Genomic DNA, 24,239 nt, shown 5'->3' with positions numbered 1-24,239 from the left:
CGTCATCGCATTAATTTTCATGTTTCTTACGATCATATGCGTAAGTTTAATGTTACATGTTTTCTTTCCTCTTGATTCTCATGTACATGCTTCCTCTAATGACACTGTAGAGCACACTTTTAGTGACCTGCCTCCCCACGAATTATCCTATCGTCTAGCAATGCGCAACAATACATTCATCCGTATGTTACATCATTCTCACCAGACCAGCAATGCCACCAATTGCTGGGTATCCGGCCGACTCCCTCCCTATCAGAAGTACAAGGGAGTTCTGCCCCTCTTTCCTTATCCGTTCACACATAATGGTTCGTGTGGTGCATGGTTTACTTTAATGTCCTCCCTAGATAGTAAGTCCAAGGTTTCCCAAGGCAATTGGATATGGGGGAACCTGAATACAGTCATGAATAAAATATGTTTCCCAGACAAGGAAGGTCTTCCCCAAAGGACAGGGACCGATCTAGAAAATGAAGTGTATGGATTAGGTAATTTTACACTTAACCTCATGATCCTGAATGTGCAGTCTGAGACTAATTCGGACTTGCCGTTTATTACAGTTTTGCCAGTGAAAGGCGAATTATGCGTCAGAAAGAATGGTTCAGTACATCTAGGACACAGTGATTGTAATACTGTTGTCGAATTCAGTGATAAAGGAAAGTCTACTTTCAAAGCTTCCCGCCATTCTTATTTCATATGTGGTCAGACAGCCTATGTACGTCTGCCATTAGATTGGGATGGGACATGTTATATTGCGTTCCTATTGCCACCTGTTTTTCTAGCCTCGCCTGATTATCATCGAAATCCACATCTTGTGCATGTAAGACATAGTAGGGAGATCAAGACCCCGATTGTCGACCAGACTGAAACAACATGGGAGCAATATACAGATTTCAATAAAGGATTCTTTTTCTTTGTAGGTCCAGTACAAAACAGTAAATTGATACGCAAATTAACTAGAACTTTGGAAGCAGTAGTGAACGAGACTACTTCTGCTTTAGGTAACTTGACCGAGGAGCAGTTTGCTATGAGACTTGTTGTTCTTCAAAATCGCCTTGTCCTTGACGTCATCCTGGCAGATAGGGGCGGGGCTTGTAGAGTCATCGGATCCAGTTGTTGCGTGTTCATTCCTAATAACGCGCCATCCGTGTATAAGGTCATAACTCGGCTTCATGAAATTGCTCACCTGATACACCAGAATCCAGGCTCCTGGACTTGGTCCGGTTGGCTCTGGAGTGTAATATCCGCCTGGGGATGGAAATTGTTATCATTCCTAGGAATAATATTGGTCATAGTATTCAGTTGTTGTCTCTGTCTGCAATGTGGGCCAGCGATTTGCGGCTTGTGCGCCACAGCTTGTATTCCCCGTCCAAGTACATGTTCCCGTTCCCGAATATTGAAAGATGAACAAATGATGCTTTACAAACAGATAGATGGTCTCATGAATATAGATATATCCTAAAGGGTGTAGTAGGGTCCAAGGAGGGAATGAGGTAATAGAAATTTTCAGGTAGCTAATGTGTCCCCCACTCGCACCCTATCTGTGCACCCATGTTCCTTGTATGTTGTGTAACTTCCTTCCCGTACATGCTAGAAAGACGCATATGCTTTTGCGTCCATCCTTAACATGTCAGCTATCCAGTCCTGCAAGAAAATCCCGTTAATTAGGCTTCTAGGCCTATGGTGCCAACATCTTTACATGGTACACTTTTGAATCTCGCACACGTTTTCTCCATGTTTCCTGGCTCAGTCGAGCTAGGCCCTTAAACGAGGCCCCGAGTCTCATCTCTCCTGTCTCTGAAAACTGTATGCATCCCTGACCTCTGCCTTACTTCCTGCCCAGCGACGCGGTGCCCGGCTCGGCCTGCTTGCCTGCCAAAATCGTATTTTGCCTACAGTTATCTGCTCAGCCTCCTCGAAAACACATTCCAGTCTAGTGAAATAGGTAAACATATTCCCGGCTGCAGAGCAAAGGGCCCGGCCTTCCTGTCCTCCTTGCAAGTGATTTACTGAACCTGTTACCATGGTAGGCCCATGGCCCCGCGCATTGCACCAAGACACGTATTCACGCACTAGCATTCAGTATTGAACGGCCTCTGCCCGAGAGACCTTTTACTTCAGACACTACATCCTCCAAACATGAGATACCAGATATGTTATAGGTACAGGTTGCTCTGACATCCCAGACACCAGTCTCCTCCACTAGTGCTAAAGTCAAAGCCCCCAGTTCTCCCCAGTTACACGTCATGCTCAGTTGCGCGCGCATCCAGGTCATAGGTTTCTGCTGATCCTGCAAACTTTCTCTTTGCATCCACCCACATGTGACGTTTCTTGTGACGTTTCTCTGACATGTACAGTGCACGCCTATGTGTACGCCTTTTTACACGCCTCCTGTTACGCACATGTGTTCTTATCTCTCTCTTTTCACCTGTTACGCCTACTACATTCATTTCAATTATACTGTTTTACTATATATAATGTGTAATGCTAATAAAACGTTGAATGTCCCTTCCTGAACCTTAGTGGTGATGGAACATGATATCCGATCCTCGAGGATCCTTCATTAAAGCCCGTATGACTCAGATCCCACGGACTCTGCCTCTCATTTGAATGAGCTTCCTTATTGATATTTAATTGTATGGAAAAATTGTACGGTAAAACTTATTTGGGATTAATTGGTCTGTGAAGAACGTTACACCCTACATCTAGAACCTACACATGTTAAACACCAGCCAAGGCACACATAAAAGATTAGACCCTTTATCTGGTCCAATCGTGTCACAGCCACAAGTACGAAGGAGTAATGTACCTGGTGCTGTATTTTACAGATCTTTCTTCAATAATATTTACTCGCATTGCAGGAAGAGCACATCCAGAGTGCCACTGTGCCGCTTACAGTTTGAAACCCTAACAGATGAAATACTTTCAAGTGGCTCGCGAACACACTTTTGCAATACTTACAAAATAATTCTAAAGCGGCGGGTAGCAGAGCAGTAGAGGGGGAGGTGTTGAAAGTGGTGTTACACGGAGAATGCATGGCCCGCTTATACGGGGTGAAAAAAGGAATTGGAACAGTCCTTGCGTGAGCCAGAAAAAAAACTTTGGAGAGAATTGGAAACGTCATTGCCCACACCCACAGAACCTTCCTCAATAGTCCCCATCTATGAACACATATATTGACACGAGTGATAAGCAGAACATATTCACTACTAGGATTTACCAGCAGTGGTTGTATAGAAAAGGGACAAATCTGTCCAATTACCGGCATTGTTGCTTAAAATGGAGGGGACACCAACACAAACATTGTAGACTGAGCCACACTCAAGTGGGCCGCTATTGCGTATGTTTCCCGCACAAGCATGATCTGTACATGCACCACCAAATGCCATAAGTTAGTCTCTTATATTAGCAGCCTCCGGCAGAGCTACCTGTCTTCAGATCAAAGAGATCCGATGGCCGCAACTTTGAGTAAAGAAGAAATCATGACAGCTATTGAGGACACGTCGAAAGATAAAACTCCTAGGGAGTGGGGGGTGTTGCCTCCTACCATGAGGGAAGCACAGATAATTGTTATTCCCAAACTGGACAGCGACCCCAATACCGTCTCATCATATCGCCTACAATCTATGTTAAACGTGGATGCTAAAATCCTAAGTAAGGTTTTGGCAAATCGCCCCCTTAACTTTCTTTCAGTGCTCGTGCACGAGGACCAAAGTGGTTTCCTCACTGGTGGCTAGCAAGGAATGGGTGGGCGTGGGGGACAAAAAATGTATTTGAAAAAACACCCTTTGCTGGCCGCCGTCTCTTCTCAACTTCAGTCTCTTTTCACACTGCCTTCTCCTCAGCTTCCGCAGAAGCACGTAGCAAACAGGCTCCCTCACCAAACCCAATGCAGCGTTGTGTTAGGTCTGAGCGCCACAGTTCGACACTCAGACAGGATATGGGAGCCTGGGCATGTTTCTCACCAGGCTTTCTAATGCAGCCTGGCTGGGAACATGCAAAGTGTACATGACTGTTTGGCCGGCCCAAGACATCTGGCCAAACAGTCATGCACAGCAAGAGTGCGCCACGACTCCTCCCCCTGTGACCTCAGCCCCGCCTGGCCTAAACTAGCCCGTAGTGAAAAATAAATTGATATTTACTGAGTTATTCTAATTAAATTTTTCCTTTCTCCAGCTCTGAGAGCAATGGGACTATGCTCTTTAGCCTTAGCGGGGGAGCCGCCCTGGGTTTCCTATTGCTTAGGATAACTCCCATAATATACGTGGACTGACGCACGTATTCCACATGTTGGGCATGATAGATGGTGATTACACACTGGCCCTGCTAGATACTGAGCAAGCCTTCAACAGTCTGCTGGACATTTATGTGGGAAGTCTTGCTGTCCATGTGCTTCAGACAGACTTAACTTAAATGGGTCCAGTTACTGTATGCCAGACTGCTGGCCCAGATTCCCGAATTTGCTTCACGCTCTGAGTACTGCGAAATTCTTAGACTGCTTAAACCGTAACAAATCCAAAGTTTTCCTGCTAGGGCATCTGAGGGAGCTGGGAGGTGTTGAGCTACCTAGGCTGGATACATCTTGAGTGACTACTGATTTTAGACAGTTGAGCATACCTGTCACGCTGGAAGAGGTGAACAGTCACAGGCTGTACATAGGGCAAATGATTGACGGTCTCCAGACCTCAATCAAATTATGATACACACTCGTGCTGTCAGTCATAGACAGAGTGGCTGTTACCAAAATGGTATTTTTGCCCAGATGCTTACATGTATTGCAGCGGGCCACTTACATAATCCAGAGGCAGCCCTCTGTGCTTCTCAACCAATTACTTGTAGACTTGATATGAGTAGGAACATGAAGTAGGGTCATACAATACACAGTGAAGCATGAATGGGAACTGGGAGGACTGGAAGTGCCTGATATGGAACTATACAACATGGTAACCCACTTACAGCACGCAGTCCACAGCTTAGACGAAGGGGACAACTGGGAGAAACAATTCAGTGGGGGCACTTATGTAGGGGAGCCACTGCCAACTTTGCTAATGAAGGGACTGGGAATCCCTCAACGTGTTCCTTACATTATCCAACATGTTTGTCATGTATGGAACAGGAAGATTTTCAAAGGCCGCCCCGAAGGGGGCCACAAGGGCCGGCGCCATAATGGCCACAAGAGCCCACAAACGAACAGATCTGGTTGGCGCTGGTCTGCGCCGCCAGGAAAGGATGTGTCACGAAACACGCCTGAGGCCCCCCCCTTCCAAGAAGAAAGGGAGGAGAGGAAGGGGAGGGGGAAATAATGCGACGCTCCCCCTGGGCAGCTCACCTTCACATCAGGGAGCTGGGAGAGCGGCGCCAACGATTTTTGAGCCCCATCCACCCACACCCGCAGCATCACAGTGCTGACAGGGACGGAAGGAACAAATGGTACAATGAATGGCTAAGGAGATACACCGACTGATGGTGTGTGGGAGTAGGGCCACTCACTTTGGAATGCCTCATGGCTGGGTGACGTGGTGCCACTCACTGTGGGATGCCTCACGGCTGAGTGAAGTGGTCTAACAAAAGGGGACAGCAAACGGATATGGCACTCGCAGCCTAGCCCCCGCCGGATGGCAGGGCGCAAAAGAGTCTAATAACAAGGTAGTGAGTTGGGAGCCTAACTCCGGGAAGAAGCTTCCCCACGCGAAGAGAGTGCAAAGAGAATGCAAATCCAACCAAGAAAAGGGCGGGAACAAAAGGTGTATTGGTTTGGTTATAGAAACACACTGACAGGGCAGTGTTTAGAAGGAGGGCCACTCACTTTGGGATGCCTCACGGCTGGGTGAGTATGCCTGACAAAAATCGGTGTAGCAAACGGAAACGGCACTCACAGCCGAGCCTCCACCAGACAGCAGGGCACAAAAGAGACTAGCAAGGTAGCGAGTTGGGACCTAACTCCGGGGGAAGGCTACCCCGAAATGCAAAGGAGCGTGGAAAACAACAAAGAACAATCTACGAGCTGTCAGGATGATTTACGACTCTAGGAGATGCAAATGAGCAAAAGACAAACCAGTGATTTATGGCCAGCCGATGATTTATGGCTGATGATTTATGATGCTCAGGCAGAATGATTTATGACAACAAAATGATGACAGATTGGTGACAGAATGATTTATGACATCACGATGATTTATGGCCATGATTTATGGCTGCTGATTTTTGATGTACAAAGAAGAAAAGGATAATTGCCACACAAATTCAATATAAGCCTCACATAGAGGTCCTTGTATAAATTTAGAAACCCCCCGAACCTCAAGTGAATCATTCAAAACATAATAACAAATATATAAAAATGTTTTATTACATAGCAAAAATAATTTTTTTCAATGCATAAATATCAAACCATATAGGGCTTTATAAAAAAAAACTGATCGCTCACAGATACAGTCCCACATATTAAAATCATACAAAACTCTCATACCATCATACATACCAACATTGCATACACTTCATACCCCTACCAGACAACAAATACAAAGGTACATAAAACCCATGGGCTGATCAGATAGTGATAGATGGAAAACAATCAATGGGGAGGTGAAAATTAGATCATTCAGTTTATCCCCAGATGAGAAAACGCCTAATGATTTATGATGATCAGGCAGAGTGATTTATGACAACAAAATAATGGCCAGTTACGGCAGAATGATTTACAGTTCACAAGGATTTATGACCCCTGATTTATGATGTCCAAATAACAATGAGTGATACTCAATTTGCGATAATGTATGATAATGATTTATGACCCCGGCCCCAAGAAGATGTCCGGGGGAGTTGTACAAATATGACGTATTTAACGAGAAAGAAAAACTGCGGCCAACAACCACCACAAAAGACAATGACTGTTGGCTGTTTTTAGTGATGCAGATACACAAGTATGGTACTATTCCTGGAATGGGCACAGTGCGACTGTTATACAAAAGTCCTCAGACTACTACCCTTCACATTGTACATGCCACTTCAGAGTATTAACTCTTTTGCACAGATAGCTACAACTATCTCAGTAGACAGATGGAAAAGTGTGAGTTGCCTAACACTGGCAAACTTATATCTAGGGAAAAAATGTATCACATTTTAGGAAACACAGACGGCCTTCGGGATTGCTGCAGGTCAGTTTGTCCAATGTGCAGGACTTTCTCATATGGCCAGGCAGTGATCTCTCAACGCATGGGCACACTTGGTAGTGGCCGGGGGGGGCATGAGCATTGGGGCCGCATACAGACAAGCATTTACCACAAATTTCCCTTCAAACATTGTTATTCCTGTGAGTGGTTGCCAGTTCAGTGCTTTACCCGGGGGCCTGTATGTTGTTAAGATGGCCCTGCAGCCAGGGGGATATTGACCTCTTTCCCAGAGGTCCCACGCAGTCAGACAAAATGTCTATCCCATGTTGCTGGCTCTTCTCCGATGCAGATGCCTGGTCTCTCGTTTATATAAAACTCTGTGGACAAACCAGTTGCAGGTCTGGAAGTCCGAGTAAATGGATTATTTGGATGGTGAGCTTACATACAAAGATTGGTTGTGGGTATGATCGGGTGCAGACTTAGTCCAGCAATGCACGCTTTAAATTAATCCAGTATAATTATGTCAATATGACATACTACACTGGACGAGGCAGATTTCTGTAATGTTATCTGCCATTGCCCAGTTATATAAATGCTGTTTTGTTGCAGATAGCTCACACAGTAGTCAAATATGTAACAGGCGGCTTGACCCCACGTTAAAAGACTATGGGGGTCATTAAGATGGCAGGCGGATTGCCCCCGCCAGGCTGGCGGTAGCCACCGCCGACCTGGCAGGGGCAATCCGCCCGCCATCCTCACACAAATGACACCCCGGCATATTAGGATGGCAGGGGGGACCGCGGCGGAGGCAAAGACCGTCCGCCGCTTTTCCACCCCGGTCGCAAGGCGACCGGGGAGGAAAAGGTTTAATATGGTGGTGGTGTCTATCAGACACTGCAATCCATATTAACATGTGCTTCTGTAGATGCCTTTCCGTGGCGGCGACGGAAAGGCATGCGGTCTTCACTTTGGGGGCCCCCTGTGGGCCCCCAGAGTGAAGGAGAGGTGGGGGGTGCACCTGTGGTACCCCCCTGCATTTGCATAAACAAAGCAGCAGGCACCGCGCGGTGCCTGCTGCTTTGTAAATGCAAATGCATTTGTGCATGTTTAGCATTGTGGCGGGCGGTGTTGAGAGCTCCCCCCACCACAATGCTAAACATGCAGGATGAGCCCACCACAGTGGCGGGCGCATCCTAATGCCCCTCCACGGGACCCCCGCCTTTATGGTGGACGGTCCCAAAGACCGATAGGATGGCGGGCGGACTAAGTCCGCCCGCCACCCTAATGACCCCCTATATATTGAACATCCTACCAAAGGGAGGGAGAGGAAGTGTATGAATAAAAGGTGTTTTAGGCTGGGCACTATACTGCCAAGAAGTGTATTGCCATACACTGGGTGAGCCCTAGGGCACCCACTAGAGACGCTTGAATCCATGACATGCTAAAATGGGCTGCTGCAGAGAAGTCGCATGTGTAACAAGTTCGACATGATGAGAGGTTACAGGATGATTTGGTTGTGTGGGCTGAAATGATACAAGCCATCTTTGATATGTCAGGAACCAGGACCCTGTGACTTGATCATGTTTGATACTCAGAAGATGGGGATACCCATAGTATAATAGTGAGGCCACGGACTGGGTACAATTTCTGCTTTGACAGGCGTGTTGAACATCTCAGAGCAGATTTATGATGGGACGGGAATGCCAATTTTCTCAATGATCAACTGTGGGGAAAGTGGGGGTGGAACCCCGGATCTGAGTTGATTTTTGGTCATGTTTGTGCTTGTGTGGGGCGTGGTGCTGCTTGGTCATGGGACTAATACACTGCTGTCACTTTGATGCATGATAAACTCTATGTAACCTGTCCACAGTAATATTTCCGATACGCTTGTAATAGCGGATTCTTCTGCCAGGTGAAATTGTGCCTTTGTAGTGAAGATTTGAAAGATCAATTGGGACGATAATACCGTGCTCCCCGCTTCTTTATCCAGATGAACTGCTATTTGTTGATTTGCTCTTCATAGTTGACAGCTCTAATGATGCAGAGTTGTATTCGATGTTGAGCCACAGGAAGTTTCTATAACTCACACAGTATCAGAAAAAGAATAGGAACAAAGAAATAGTTGATACTGCAAATGGAAGAGATGCTCTTTTTAAGCTACTACAGGATGGAAGAACCTAGAAAACCGAAAATAATGTCTTGAGTGCAGAGAGGATGGGTATCCTTAGGCATTCTAAGAGGAGCTGGAAAAAAACGCCACACCAACTAAAAGTTTTTTACCCTAGGTGAAAAAAGTATCATGAACACAAGTGCTCCAATTTCACCAACCACCTGGGTGTGGGTGCTTCTCAAGGGCATAGTAGGGGACAGTAAATTTATGTTGAGGATAAGGACAGCATCAGCGAGACCAAAAACACTTACTGTATTGTTTGAACAACCGCCATTCAGTACTGGCCTGCACTCTGTGTGCTTCCATTGGTATACGGTTGCTCTGGAACCACTGTGTTTGCATGCAGTGAAGAGTGCACTGACCCCAAAGGAGACAATGGGGTTCAGTATTAGCAGGACGACTTGACTCCACTCTATGACACTCCACGCTACTCCACTCTATGCCACTCTTTGCCACTCTGACACTCCACCCTACGACAGTCTGTGCCCTTTAGGATACTCTTTGCCACTCCACTCTACTACACGCCACACTCCTTTACTCCACTCTACGACACTTCATGCTCTCCATTTCACTCTGACATTTTACCCCAATCTATACTACGCTACCCTTATCTGCTCCACTCAATTCCACTTCACCTCACTCTGCTCCACTCTACTCCACTTCACTCCATGCCACTCTACAAACCTTTACTCCACTCTTTGTCATAGCACCTTAATACAACGCCTCAGAAACATCGGGGTCCAAGGAAAAGCACTGGAATGGATCACCTCATTCCTTGCCGGAAGAACTCAAAGAGTCCGCCTTCCACCATTCAAATCAGAAGCTACCGAAGTCATCTGCGGCGTGCCACAAGGATCTTCACTCAGTCCCACCCTCTTCAACGTATATATGAGCCCCCTCGCGGCCATCGCACACCAACACAACCTCAACATCATCTCCTACGCTGATGACACTCAACTGATACTATCACTCACCAAAGACCCAAACACCGCCAAAACCAACCTACATGAAGGAATGAAAGAAGTAGCCGAGTGGATGAAGTACAGCCGTCTAAAACTGAACTCCGACAAAGCTGAAGTCCTCATCCTCGGCACCTCCCCCTCCGCCTGGGATAACTCTTGATGGCCAGAGCCCCTTGGAAAAGCACCCATCCCGACGGACCACGCACGGAACTTAGGTGTCATCCTGGACTCCTCACTTTCTATGAACAGACAAGTCAATGCCGTCTCATCTTCTTGCTTCAATATTCTTCGCATGCTCAAAAAAACATTCCGCTGGATCCCCACCGAAACTAGAAAAACGGTCACCCACGCACTGGTCACGAGTCGCCTGGACTACGGTAACACCCTATACGCCGGCACCACCGCAAAACTCCAGAAAAAACTCCAACGCATCCAGAACGCGTCAGCCAGACTCATACTAGACATCCCACGTAAAGACCGCATCTCTGGACACCTGAAAAACCTCCACTGGCTCCCCGTTAACAAGAGGATTACTTTCCGCCTCCTAACTCACGCACACAAAGCACTCTACGAACTTGGACCCGAATGCCTCAACTCACGACTTCTACACCCCTTCCCGCCACCTACGATCCTCCAACCAAGCCCTTGCTACTGTACCTCACATCAACAAAACCACCATGGGAGGCAGATCCTTCTCCTACCTGGCAGCTAAAACCTGGAATTCACTTCCCACTCACCTTCGCCTCACTCAGAACCACCTTACATTCAGAAAGCAACTTAAAACCTGGATATTCGACAAATAACTCCCCACCCTCCTCAAGCGCCTTGAGACCCTCTGGGTTTGTAGCGCGCTATATAAATCTCTTGACTTGACTTGACTTGACTGTTCTCTATGACACACTATAACACTCTACGCCGCTTCACTCTAGGCATCTCTATGACACTCCACTCTACGACACTCCAGGCCACTCTATGACACTCCACTCCATAATACTGTAATCCACTATCCACCTTACTCCACTATACGCCAATCCACTCTAAGAAACTCTACTCCACTCTACTCTATGCCACTCTTCTCTATGACACACTACAACACTCTATGCCACTTCATTCTAGGCCTCTCTATGACACTCCACTCTTTAACACCCTATCAACTCTTTAACACTCTGTGCCACTCTACAACACTTCCTGTCACTCTGCTGCTCCACTCTACTACACATCACACTATTTTACTACACTCTACAGCATTCCACGCTGTTCCACTCCAATCTATGGCACTTTACTCCACTCTGCACTACGCCACTTCCATCTTCTCCACTCTACTCCACTCTATGCCACTGCACTATAAGACACTCTACTCCACCATGCCACACTATATCTCTACACTGTCCAACACCTTATTCCACTCTGTGCTATGCCACTACACTTTACTTCAAGATACTTTACTCCGCTGTATGCTCATCAACTCTATGCAGCTCTACTCCACTCTGTAACACTCTATGCCACTATACAACACTTTACACCATTCTACGCTAATCCACTCCACTCTACTGTACTCCACTCTATGTCACTCCACTCTACATCTCCCCACTCTAACCCACTCCACCACAAACTACTCCACTCTATGCCACTCCACTGTACAACACTCCACTCCATGACAATCTATGCCACTTCACTGTCCAACACTTTACTCCACTTTATTCTATGCCACTCTACTCTTCTCCCCTCTACTCCACTATCTGCCACTCCACTCTATGACCCTTCACTTTACGACACTTCACACTACAGCATTCCACTCTATGACACAATCCCCTAGAGGCATCAACGTTGTCATTTGCGATTCCTTATTTGCGAAAAATAAGGAATCGCAAATAAGGAATCGCAAATGGCAATGCATCATTAATTTCGCTATTTTATTGAGATTCGGTAAAAATCGCAATTTTTACCGGATCGCAATAAAATTGCGAGTTTCAAATTGCGAATTCGCAATTCCCATTCATTCCTATGGGCTGAAATGCCCATAGGAATGAATGGGAATTGCGAATTCGCAATTTGAAATCGGAATGCAACAAAGCCTTTCAAGGGTGGAGAGGGGGGTCCAAAGGACCCCCCCTGCATCCATGAAATGCACTTTTACATGTAAGTTACATACACACATGTCCTAAGGACATGTGTGTCTGTAACTTAACAGTTTAAAAAAAACAGTTTTTCAAATTACCACGAAGTTCAACTTCGTGGTAATTTGCATTTGCAATTTTGAGAATCGCAAATGTTTTGAGAATGATGCATTGCATTTAAGGAATCGCAAATTTGCGATTCCTTAAAAGCAATCGCATTTTTGGAACTCTCAAAAAAAAGCGCATTTCCAAAAATGCTTGATGCATCCCAAAAACCATTTTAGGAAGTGCAAAAGGCCGATTTTTGCGAATCGCACCGTTTGCACTTCCTAAAAAGGTTGATGCATCTAGGCATATGACACTCTACACCACTCCACTCTACAACACTCCATGACACTCTACTCCACTCTACAACACTTTACTCCACTCTACAACACTTTACCACTCAACACTATGTCACTCCAGTCTACTCCACTCCACTCTATGAAACACCACTCAACGCAGTCCATGACACTCCACTCAATGATACTCCATTCTACGACACTCTACTCCACTCCAACGTATGACTTTGTACTTCATGCTAAGTTAAAACACTATTGATGAAATGAAAATGTTGTATCACCCTGCTTGTGTTTTGTTCTTATATGAAGTTAGCATTTGTGGCACTATTTTATGTTCAGACGCCATTTTGAATCATGTTGTCAGCTACGTATTCCCTGACTCGAGAAGCAGGCTGTGGAAATGTTCATTTCTCCAAGGTTAGGCCTTGCTCTGCTAATGAATACCTTTCTTATTAACGCATTCCTTTCCCATAGATAGAGGCTTTCTCCCAATAGCCTAGCGATAGCCACGAATAGAACGACCTTGGCAATAAGATAATGTGTGCCCGGTCTCAGGGTCAATACCTGTCTTACTATACTTCTTTGTTTTAGCAGCACCTGCTAGTAGATTTCCATTAGGGGTGGGACATTCTTGGTTCAGAAACATACAAAATGTATCTCAATGTTAGCTGAAGTCAGTACCTCTGCAGCAACCCTAGAAGGCTGGTCAGACTGGACTCCGCTCGAGTGTACCTGAATAAAAAATACTTGGTTTTTATTCTCTACTGTCTGACTGGCTCTTTATTTGTATGGAGGGGTGACCCAAGTGTGCCTAATCGGGTCATTTCCTTCACTATGACCCTCCACTCTACAACATTCCACTCTACGACACTCTACTCCACCCACCCTCTTCTACTCCACTCTACCTTACTCTACTCAACACCACTCTACTTTACACTATGGCACTCTACTCCACTCCACTCTACACCCTTCTTTACTCTCCTATTCTCCACTCTACTCTACTATACACTACTGTACCCCACTCTTTTCCACTCCACTCCATGATGATCTACGATTCTCCAGTCTACAATTCTCCACTCTACGACATGCTACTCTACAACACTCCATACCACTCCTCTACACTCTGTGCCACTCCACAACACTTTCCTCCACTCTATGCCAGTCTATCCTACGACACCCTATGCCCCTCCACTCTATGCCTGTTCAGGCGTCAATCCTCCTCTCTACGATACTCTACTCCATTCTATGACACTCTTCTCAACTCCACTCCACCTTACTCCGATCCACTCTACTCTACGACGCTCTACTAAACTCTACTCCAAAACAATACACACCATTATGCAACACTACACTTTACAACGCTCCACTACACAACACCCTACTCTTTTGAGTGACACTCAGGTCTGCTGCACGACACTCCACTCTACATCTCTCCATCCAGTCCACTCTATGCCACTCCACTCTACATCATTCTACTCCATTCTGCAACACTTCACTCCACGACACTTCTCACCCTCTATCATCTACGCCACTATTCTGAACAGCAGCCACGCTGGTGAACAACATGGCTATAACACATTGGCAAAACCAATGGGTCTTGCATATGCGAGACCTATTGGCTTTGACAATGCTTCTTTATCCAGCTTCCCTCCAACCCTACTGAAGAAACTGTCTTGGCTGAACCGGCTTTCTTTTCTGATCTCGTTCAGATGGCTCAGATATATACATGGTCTGTTCCATTGAACAAAGACCTGTGAAAGAAAGAAGAAAACATTCAACACTCCACACTATTGTTCAACTTGAGCTTGGTTCCTGAGTGGTTGACCTTCACACATTTAATTATGTTAATGGGAAAAATCTAGCATTATTCATCAAGGAGGATGTTTCTACTTGAAAACAACATAGGAGCAAATGGGTGATATTTTGTTACAGGATGTCGGCAAGAGACATCTGCCATCTAACTAGTTCAGTTGAGACTGCATAGTCCGGCTATAGTGGATCATTGAAATAGATTTGTGTCGATCACGCTTAGAAAGTCATTTAAGGCACAAGTTTACTTTTCCCTTTTCATTACAAAATCTTGATGCTATGAGACATTTTGCGGACTTTCATCAGGTTTTACCACCTTTCCTAAATCATTTAAACTAGCATCTCACTTTTGCCTTCAAAGCTTCAGCCCACAAGCCCTTAGAACGGATATTAAGCAAGTTACTTTGAAGAATGCACTTCGACTTCCGATAACCTTAGCACATGTAGTTTAAACTTTAGGATCTTAATAGCAGAAAGTCCTTGTCCAATAGCTATGATGGGTGAACTAGTTTAAAGTTGTCTGAATTCTTTCATGAAAAATTGTCTTTGCATTTTATTTAACCCAAGATCTCTGTTTGCCAATATTCTTTCTCAATCCAACCATGGAGACACAAACAGTTTGCAACAAATTGGATGTCATGTGAGCTGTTTTTGAGCTTTTGTTCCCTGGTAAAGTAGCTTCATAGGTTCCTATACCACATTGTATTAATGTATTTATTTTATCCTATATTTTTCTAAGGGCCGTCCCTATAGCAGGTTGTATTAATATATTTATTTTATCCTATACCTTTTCTATGGTGCCACTATTCCTAATATCCATTCATGCTTTTGAATCCTCCCATTCACTGGGCTTAAAGGAGTGAGATGTAAATAAAAATCAAATTTGTTAGCCATAGTAACTTGTTTACTCCTAGCCGTTCATTATTTTCAGGTCTACAACCCAACATACTCCCCATCATCTCGAGCTGAGCCATAAAGTAGTGCCACACTAGGTAGAAAGAAAGAAGAGGACTGAACAGCAGATAGTTGTTGGGTGATGTAGTGGAGTTAAGCTTCTAAATTCTATGGCACCTGATCTCTGCTGATGTCCTCCGGGAAACATTCTATTCACATACCATGAGGTCCTACGCAGAATTACTTTCACCTTGTTGCTGGTGCTCTTTCAGTTCCCTCTAGGTTTTGTCTCATGCTGTAGATTTTTGGTGCTTGCATCATCATTGTGCTTGCCTTCCTGTTCCTCTCACTAGTACTTTGTATCATTTCCCTTTTAGGAATGAGAGTAAGGAAGAGCCATAGTGTCCTCTTCCATCGACCAGAGGTGGTTGAGCTCCTGGAGGTGGCGCAGAATAGCACAACAGTGCCTGTGATGCAGGATCTGTCTGCCCTTCACTGCTTAAAGGTATTTTATAATGGTGATGGTGACAGTTATGTACACACGTTTTTGACACAATACAACACATGCTTGCAGTAGTAAACTACTCACTATAGCATGATACTGTGCACACAACTGGCTTGCATGTTTCAAGTTTTTTACTGTTCATATTACTCTAAATATTCAAATATGTCTTTGTGATGGTAGGGGCAACTGAAGCTTAGGGATATAACAATGGACAATGTTGTGTCACATGTAACCTATGTTGTGCGGAAAGGCATGCTAATTATGGCCTAATGATTTCCGGTTCTTAGAACAATGTTCCAAATTAAGGACTGCCTAATACTAAGCATAGATTGCACCAGCCGGCTATATGATCAGTTTAATCTTCCAGCCCTGAGGAAGTTGTAAGGTGACTTACCCGCAGACAAAACATGTGTCTGATGGCGGAAGAACTATTATCCAATTAAAGCAAAGACCTGGAGAATATGAGGACTACTGGATGACTCTTATTTATGCTAATATGTGATTGCTTGTGGTCAGAGACACCAAAACTACAAACATCCAGTATAGAGAACCGGAGATAAGAATTTCAAAGGAATAAACACTTACTAGTGCTTAAAAGCATATAGCGCCACTTTGGGACTTCTGGTCGTGCATGAAAGGACAAAGTCCACGTTTTGCCTTCACACTTTTCTTGAGTTTTGCCCCTCATCATCGAGCAAGGCATTTCGTCAAGCCTGGATCGCCGCCTTGACTTTTCTGTGAGGCCTCAGTCAAATCCTGGTAGTCTGGAACTCCGGAGCTTTCAGTCGGACAAACCAGGCTGGGTCGCAATTGAAGGTAGCCGCCTTGATTCTCAACGTCAAGTCAGCCACCTTACGGAGCTTTTCCCCAAATTTGCTCCAAAGTTCCGGAACTTCTTCCTGAAGTTCCTCTTGAGGGTTCAAGTGTCCAAAACACAAATCCAAGGGTGTGGAGTCTCCTAGATGGTTCTTGTGATGTCTGTACTACAATTCCCACAATGCATCTAGCCAAACCCTTAAAAGTCCACAGGACGCACTCCAGGAGGGGAACTCTTGGTGGAGACTATGCAGGTGGGCTCTGTTAACATGTAACTTGCAGGGAGTCCACTCCTTAGATTTTCAGAGTCAAGCAAAGTCCTTCTGATGCTTAGTCCCACAGTGTGCAGCAGGTGCAGTCCTCTGTGCAGACCAGGGCAGTCCCTATTCTTCTTGTCTCTTCAGGCAGGTCTCAGGAGCTATGCAGCTCTCCCATATTTATTCACAGTTTCTGAGTATCAAGCAGGGGGCAACCCTGACTAAAGGGTTGCAGGGTGCCACCCACGTCAATAACCACTTCCTCCAAAGTGTGACATATTCTTGACCCAGAAAGCACCATTCTCTCAAGATCCAACATGGAGAAAGTCTCTCCAGAAGGAGCTGTATCAGGTTAACCCAACCTACTGATGTGGCTAATTTTCCTAAACACTCCCTTTACAACCCCTTTCCTAATGAATTACTGGGGCTCCTGTGTGGCTGAGTTTGCAGGATGTGGGGGTGAGCCTGTAGTGTCCTAAAGCGTCATTTTCCCTCTGAAGACCAGTTTGGCCACACTACCCCCTTCCTGCCATCTGCTGTACAGCTTGTATTTCTCTGCCCAGGAAAGCTATTGTTTCTCTAGCTGGGCTTTTCACACCCCATTAGAGCCACCTGGCCAGCCTGGGCAGAGGCTGGCCAATCAGGAGAGAGTAGCTGAAAGGTTGGATTTTATCTCACAGAAATGAAAGTTTAATAACTTATTTTCTGCAATAGTTATCATAAATGTAACAGTGGCAAGTTGTTGGATTTATCTCAACTATTAATTTAATACCTTGAAGTATATTGTTTACATGGCTCATCAATCTTTATATTTAAATAAAATATTACAATGTTAGTCTATGGAGCCTTTCACTACAATGGGGAAAATCGAATTGGCTGTTTCCCCCGACCAGGGCTTATAAAACATCTTTTATAATGTTCCTACTTATAGTTACAGGGCACCTTAACCCCGGGGTACCAAGGGGAGACCTTAGGAGTGACTTACATGTAAAACTAAGGTAGATTAACACTTTGGAAGTACCTTTATATCCAAAGTCGAATTTGCATATAATTTCAATTTAAAAGCAGCATGCAAGGCAGGGCTGGTTTTTAAAATAACAGTTGGCACGACAGTAGTGCACACTCCAGTGCATCAAATCTACTGGACCTTGAAACCTCTCTGCCCTATTATATACTAAAGACTTACAGGTAGTTTTAATCCCCCTTGCCTTATTATATACTAGAGACATATATCAATAAAGAGTATTTGTAAAGCGCGCTACTCACCCGCCAGGGTCTCAAGGCGCTTTGGGGGGGCTGCTACTGCTCGAAAAGCCAGGTCTTAAGTTGCTTCCTGAAGGAGAGATGGTCCTGGGTGAGTCGTAGGTGGGTGGGGAGGGTGTTCCAGGTCTTGGCCGCCAGGTAGGTGAAGGATCTTCCTCCGGTGGTGGTTCTGCGGATCCGTGGGACGGTGGCGAGGGCGAGGCTGGCGGAGCGGAGCTGGCGGGTTGGCGTGTAGAACGTGAGGCCGTTGTGGAGGTATTTGGGGCCCAAGTCGTGGAGAGCCTTATGTGCGTGGGTGAGGAGTCTGAACGTGATCCTTTTGCTGACGGGGAGCCAGTGCAGGTCCCTCAGGTGGGCGGAGATGTGGCTGTGTCGGGGGATGTCCAAGACGAGTCGTGCTGAGGCGTTCTGGATGCGCTGGAGTCTTTTCTGTAGTTTGGCGGTGGTCCCAGCGTAGAGGGCGTTCCCGTAGTCCAGACGGCTGGTGACGAGGGCCTGGGTGACCGTTTTCCTGGTTCCAGTGGGGATCCAGCGGAAGATCTTACGGAGCATGCGGAGTGTGTTGAAGCAGGAGGAGGTAACGGCGTTAACTTGCCTGGCCATCGTGAGGGAGGAGTCAAGGATGAAGCCCAGGTTGCGTGCGTGGTCCGTGGGCTTGGGTGAGGGGCCTAGAGCAGGGGGCCACCGGGAGTCCTCCCAGGCGGAGATGGATGGGCTGAGGATGAGGACTTCCGTCTTGTCTGAGTTCAGTTTCAGGCGGCTGAGCTTCATCCAGTCTGCGATGTCTTTCATTCCGTCCTGGAAGCTGGCTCTGGAGGAGGTGGGGTCGTTGGTGAGGGAGAGGATCAGTTGGGTATCGTCGGCGTAGGAGATGATGTTGAGGTTGTGCTTGCGTGTGATGGCTGCGAGGGGGCTCATGTAGACGTTGAAGAGGGTGGGGCTGAGCGAGGAGCCTTGAGGTACGCCGCAGATGATCTTGGTGGCTTCTGCGAGGAAGCGTGGGAGACGGACTCTTTGGGTTCTGTCTGAGAGGAAGGAGGTGATCCATTCCAGGGCCTTTCCTTGGATCTCGGCGTGGCGGAGGCGGGTTGTCAGGGTGTGGTGGCAGACCGTGTCGAACGCAGCAGAAAGGTCGAGCAGGATGAGGGCAGCGGTTTCTCCGTTGTCCAGCAGGGTCTGGATGTCGTCGGTGGCCGCGATGAGGGCGGTCTTGGTGCTGTGGTTCGCTCGGAATCCGGACTGCGATGGGTCGAGGGAGCCGTTTGTCTCCAGGAAGGCTGGCAGCTGTTTGTTGACGGTTTTCTCGAAGACTTTTGCAGGGAAGGGGAGGAGCGAGATGGGGCGGAAGTTCTTGAGGTCTGAGGGGTCTGCAGTGGGTTTCTTCAGGAGGGCGCTGATCTCTGCGTGCTTCCAGCTCTCCGGGAAGGTGGCGGATATGAAGGAGTTGTTAATGATGTCCCGAAGTATGGGTGCGATGATGGAGTCGGCTTTGTTGAAGATGTGGTGTGGGCAGGGATCGGCTGGGGAGCTCGAGTGGATGGTGTTCATCGTGTGGGTGGTATCTACCGTGCTGACCTGAGTCCAGGCGCACATGGTGGTGGTGGGGAGTGTAGGTTCGGTGGTGTGGTACGTGTTCTGAGCGCCGAAGCTGTCATGTATGTCGACGATCTTACGGTGAAAAAAGGTGGCCAGAGAGTTGCAGAGGTCTTGAGAAGGCGTGATGTCGTTGTCGCTGGCGTTGGGGTTGGAGAGCTCTTTCACAACGTTGAAGAGTTCCTTGCTGTTGTGGGTGTTGTTGTCCAGTCGTTCTCTGAAGGATGACCTTTTGGTGGTGCGGATCAGCTGGTGGTGTTTGCGGGTGGCGTTCTTGAGGGCTGTCATGTTATCTGTTGACTGTTTGTGGCGCCAGGCTTTCTCGAGGTCACGGCAGGATTTCTTGGAGTCTTTGAGATCGTTGGTGAACCACGCGGCTTTCTTGCTGTTGAGGTTGCTGGGAGGGTTTTTCAGTGGAGTAAGGGTGTCGGCGCAGTTGGTGATCCACTATGTGAGGTTGCGGGCTCCTTTTTTGGGGTCCGTGGTGTTGGTGGGAGGGTTTAGGCGCAAGGAGGTGGTGAGTTGGTCGGTGGTGATCTTGCGCCAGCATCTTCGGGGGGTTTGTTGAGGGCGGTGGTGGGTCGTTGTTTTCCTGAAGTTGAAGTGTACGCAGCTGTGGTCGGTCCAGTGGAGCTCGGTGGTGTGGCTGAAGTAGATGTGGTTGCTGGAGGAGAAGACAGGGTCGAGCGTGTGGCCGGCGTAATGGGTGGGGGTGTTGACCAGTTGCTTGAATCTGAGGTTGGCGAGGTTGTCTAGTAGGGCGGTGGTGTTGTTCTCCTGGTCGTTCTCCAGGTGGAAGTCATATAGGGGTCTGTCATTGGCAATTGTGATTATACCAAATCACCATGTACTTTTTACACAGAGCACTGTTTATTGGTCTGGATAGCAGAGCATAGGACACAGTCAGACTCAAAAAAACAGCATCTAGTGGTCAAAATGGGGGCAAAAAGTGAGGGGACACTGCAGACAGGTCCTGATTTCTCTCACTCATTTACATGTTTGATTCTTGCAGCGTCTTCACACAGGGCACCATGCCGTGGTCTGGAGTGGGACCTTTCATGGGGAGGATGTGGCTATCAAGACCTTTCAAGCATCCAGTAAGAGTAACTATTTGAATGAGTGGAGGGTTCTCAGCTCCATGACTCCCATGAACCCAGAGAGTGTCGTACGATTCCTTGCAACAGGGTGCATTAAAGGAGAAGAGCAAGAGAAGGTGCAGTGTCTGATCCTTCAGTACCATCCAGCCGTGAGTACCTCTGGAGCGACATGTGGTTTAGTTATCTTCCAAATCTGAATGTTGCTAATGGGATGGTTTGATGTGAGTACAGGCTGTCAACACCCTCATTCCTGCAATCACAAGGGGAGAGTCAGAGAAAACACAACCAGGCACATCCTCCTATCACTAGACTCAACCACACCATAGATATTAATTACAGCACTAGACCTAAATCACACTCCTCAGACAACAGAATCGCAACTTTCTTGGCATTCTTCCACCTGAAATGGTGAACGATACCCTACCCCTACGCCCCTCATATTGAAGGATCTCCTTCCCGAAAGGGGCATTCATTCCCTATTTCTCTCATTTAATTCTACCTACTCCCCAAACAGAGTAACAGAGTCAGGTACCCAATTTCAAACAGTCCTTAGAAACCCACACATAGATAGTAGGCACAATTCCAGAGCCTTAAACAAATCAAACCTTAAACAAGTGCCCATATCTCATCCATCCTATGTTGACACCAAGCCACACCTGAAATGCGTGCTACTCAATTGCAGATCTGCAGTGAAACATGCGGTGGATATTGCGGACCTCATTGTTATGTTTTCTTTTATTATGTTTCTCTGTCAATGCATTCTGTTTTAATACATTATGTGTCTCGCTCTACTGCCTTCTGTAATGGTACATAAAGTATAATACTCTAAAATGACTTTAAACAAATCAGGGCCAAACTAGATCAACTCCTAGCTTTGTGGTTAGCCCTAATAATCCACATCCAACCAAGGAATTTTGCTCCCGCAATTACCAATGGTTCCCTTGTATCAGTCCTAAGAATCCTTAATGCCTCTTGCCCCACCCACGTGCCAATATTTTGGCAGATAGGTTTAAGCCATTTTGCTCGGGGGGCTGAATAGGTAGGACATACAAAAAATATGTGGCTGATTGACTCCCTTTGGTCCGTGCACCAAAGGCATAATTCGTCCTCCTGTCCTTTGCAGTTTTTAGTGAACGTTCTTATTGGCAACGAGCGGATCCTAAACTGGTGGTATAGCTTCCTATCACTGGGCTTAGTGAGGGTGTCCCAGTAGTCTTCTAAAGACGGATCAAGTTTATGTTCAAGGAACATTCCTGACAGGGATGAAGTATTTATCTGTGCAAAATATTTTTGTCGGACTGAAAGCCAATATAGGTCCTTAAAGGCTTTTTTTGATGGAAAAGGGTTGTTAGTAGGATCCATCCACAGGTTACTCAGTCCCATATTCTCTAAAATCATTCTTACTTTTTTAAACCAAAGTATATTTCCAGAACCCATGATGGATCTAACATCCAAAATTGCCTTGGCAAAAAGTGCCAATTCGGGAGTAGTCCATATCCTCCTCCAAAGGGCCACCGGTTTAAAACGTGCCACATCATCAATTGAATGGCATCCTAAATCCATTAAGAGTGGCTTCAAGGGGCTAGAACAGGGGAGGCCTGTTAAGTTTCTTGGAAACTTATTTTGAATTCTAACTATCTGAGTAAGGTCCGCAAAACCCCAGAGGTCCGCGCCGTACAGAATCGCTGAACTAATCCTGGACTTATAAATCTTTAAAGCAGGACCTATCCTTTTAGTTAGTGAAGACCTCTGTTCTTTAACTAAACACCCCGATAACTGGGCAAACTTGAGGGAAAGAGTGTCAATCTGGGGTTTCCAGCTAAGCCTACTCTCCAAGACAACCCCTAGGTAGGTCATGACATTAGTCTGCTCTAGCTGAGAGCCATTCATTGTGACATGGCCAACCACTGGTCTATTTTTTGTAAGAATCATAAATTTAGTTTTTGCTACATTCACTTGCAAATCATTAATTTGGCAAAATTCCTCAATTTATTTAGAGCCGCCTGCAGGCCCGTCTGGGTTTTTGACAATATTAGGGTGTAGTCCGCAAACATAAGTAGCGGAAACTTAGTGCCACCCAAAACTAGAGCATCGGTTGGAAAAGCTGAAAAGTACTGCACGACCCTGTTGATAAACAACAAAAACAAGGTTGGCGCCAGTACACACCCTTGTCTTACCCCCCGGGACACAGGAAATCTCTTAGTCACCTGCCCTTGCTTTCCCCAGCGGACCTGTGCAAAGTTTGCTTCGTGTAATTTTATCACTATATCCAGGAGCGCCTTGGGCATCCCCATACTGCTTAGTGCCCCCTATAACTTATCCCTGGGAACTAAGTCGAATGCATCTCAGCTCCTCGCCAGGAATCCGGAATACACGCCCCCTTCGCAATAGCATTTCCAAGAAAGGCAATGTAGGGCACCCAGTTTGTCAAGCCATATTTTAAAAGATCTGCAGGAATGCAGTCCAAACACGGGGCTTTTCCACACGGAACCTTTCTTAGAGCATCCTCTACATCTTTACAGTCAAACGTTAAAACTTGGCGAGTAGACAAGGGACACAAATCGTATGGAGTGCAATCTTTTTCCAGTTCCAACCCCCTGTACTGGGTCTCGAAATACCCGACCCAGACCTCAGATGACACATAGTTAACAGGAACTTGAGAATGGGGGGTTTTTCCCCACTTTACTATGTGCCAAAACTTTGTCTGGTTTTTCAACCCACTAGCTTCTAGAAGCTCCTGCCAGTGTTGGTCATCCCAATCTTTTTTGGCGTGACTTTGGGCTTTACGAACGTTGAGCCTAGCCTTCCTGATGTCTGGCATATTTCCAGACCTTACAGCCAACACCAGTAAGCCGTATGATTCCAGGCAAGTTTTATTATACCACGATTTGCCAGACACTTGGGTTAAGGGCTTTTGGGATTTAGTGATTTTAGAAAAATGGGATTTTAATTCTGTGAAAAGAATTTCATGGAGTGCGGTTATCTTCCTATTTATATCTTCCTGAGATGGAAGCAATTGCAGGACACACAAAGTCCGAGACACCTCCAGATTTATCTTTTCTAAAACCTCAGGGTCATCAATGATCCTAGCCCAACGTACCCTGCGCATATCATTGGAGAGCAGGGCTTCCGCAGTAGCTATCTCCGTTTGGTTGGTACTCTTATGACCTCCATTTAAGTGGAGGCTTAATAAAAGCGGGTTGTGATCGCTCTCTAGGCGATCGAGAATCAGCATATCATCAAGTGTGGGCCAAAATTCAATCTTGATGAGGATATAATCAATTCAACTTGTATAAATTCCATTGTCGAAAG

At 46.3% G+C, this 24,239-nt stretch overlaps 1 protein-coding gene across 1 annotated transcript in view; it reads left to right on the top strand.

The window, feature by feature from the left end:
- The window catches only part of AMHR2 (anti-Mullerian hormone receptor type 2), a 976,241-nt gene that overhangs the window by 471,950 nt on the left and 480,052 nt on the right, over positions 1-24,239 (top strand). Inside the window, exons 5-6 of the mRNA XM_086936519.1 lie at positions 15,774-15,901; positions 20,843-21,076. Of these exons, the coding sequence (XP_086792645.1) occupies positions 15,774-15,901; positions 20,843-21,076 (362 nt within the window). The remainder of the gene's footprint in view (positions 1-15,773; positions 15,902-20,842; positions 21,077-24,239) is intronic.

Source organism: Lissotriton vulgaris, chromosome 1_1 (genome assembly GCF_964263255.1).
Source record: "Lissotriton vulgaris chromosome 1_1, aLisVul1.2, whole genome shotgun sequence".
Taxonomy (NCBI): domain Eukaryota; kingdom Metazoa; phylum Chordata; class Amphibia; order Caudata; family Salamandridae; genus Lissotriton; species Lissotriton vulgaris.
The sequence above is the reverse complement of the archived record's forward strand: the minus strand, read 5'-3'. Positions and strand labels throughout refer to the sequence as shown.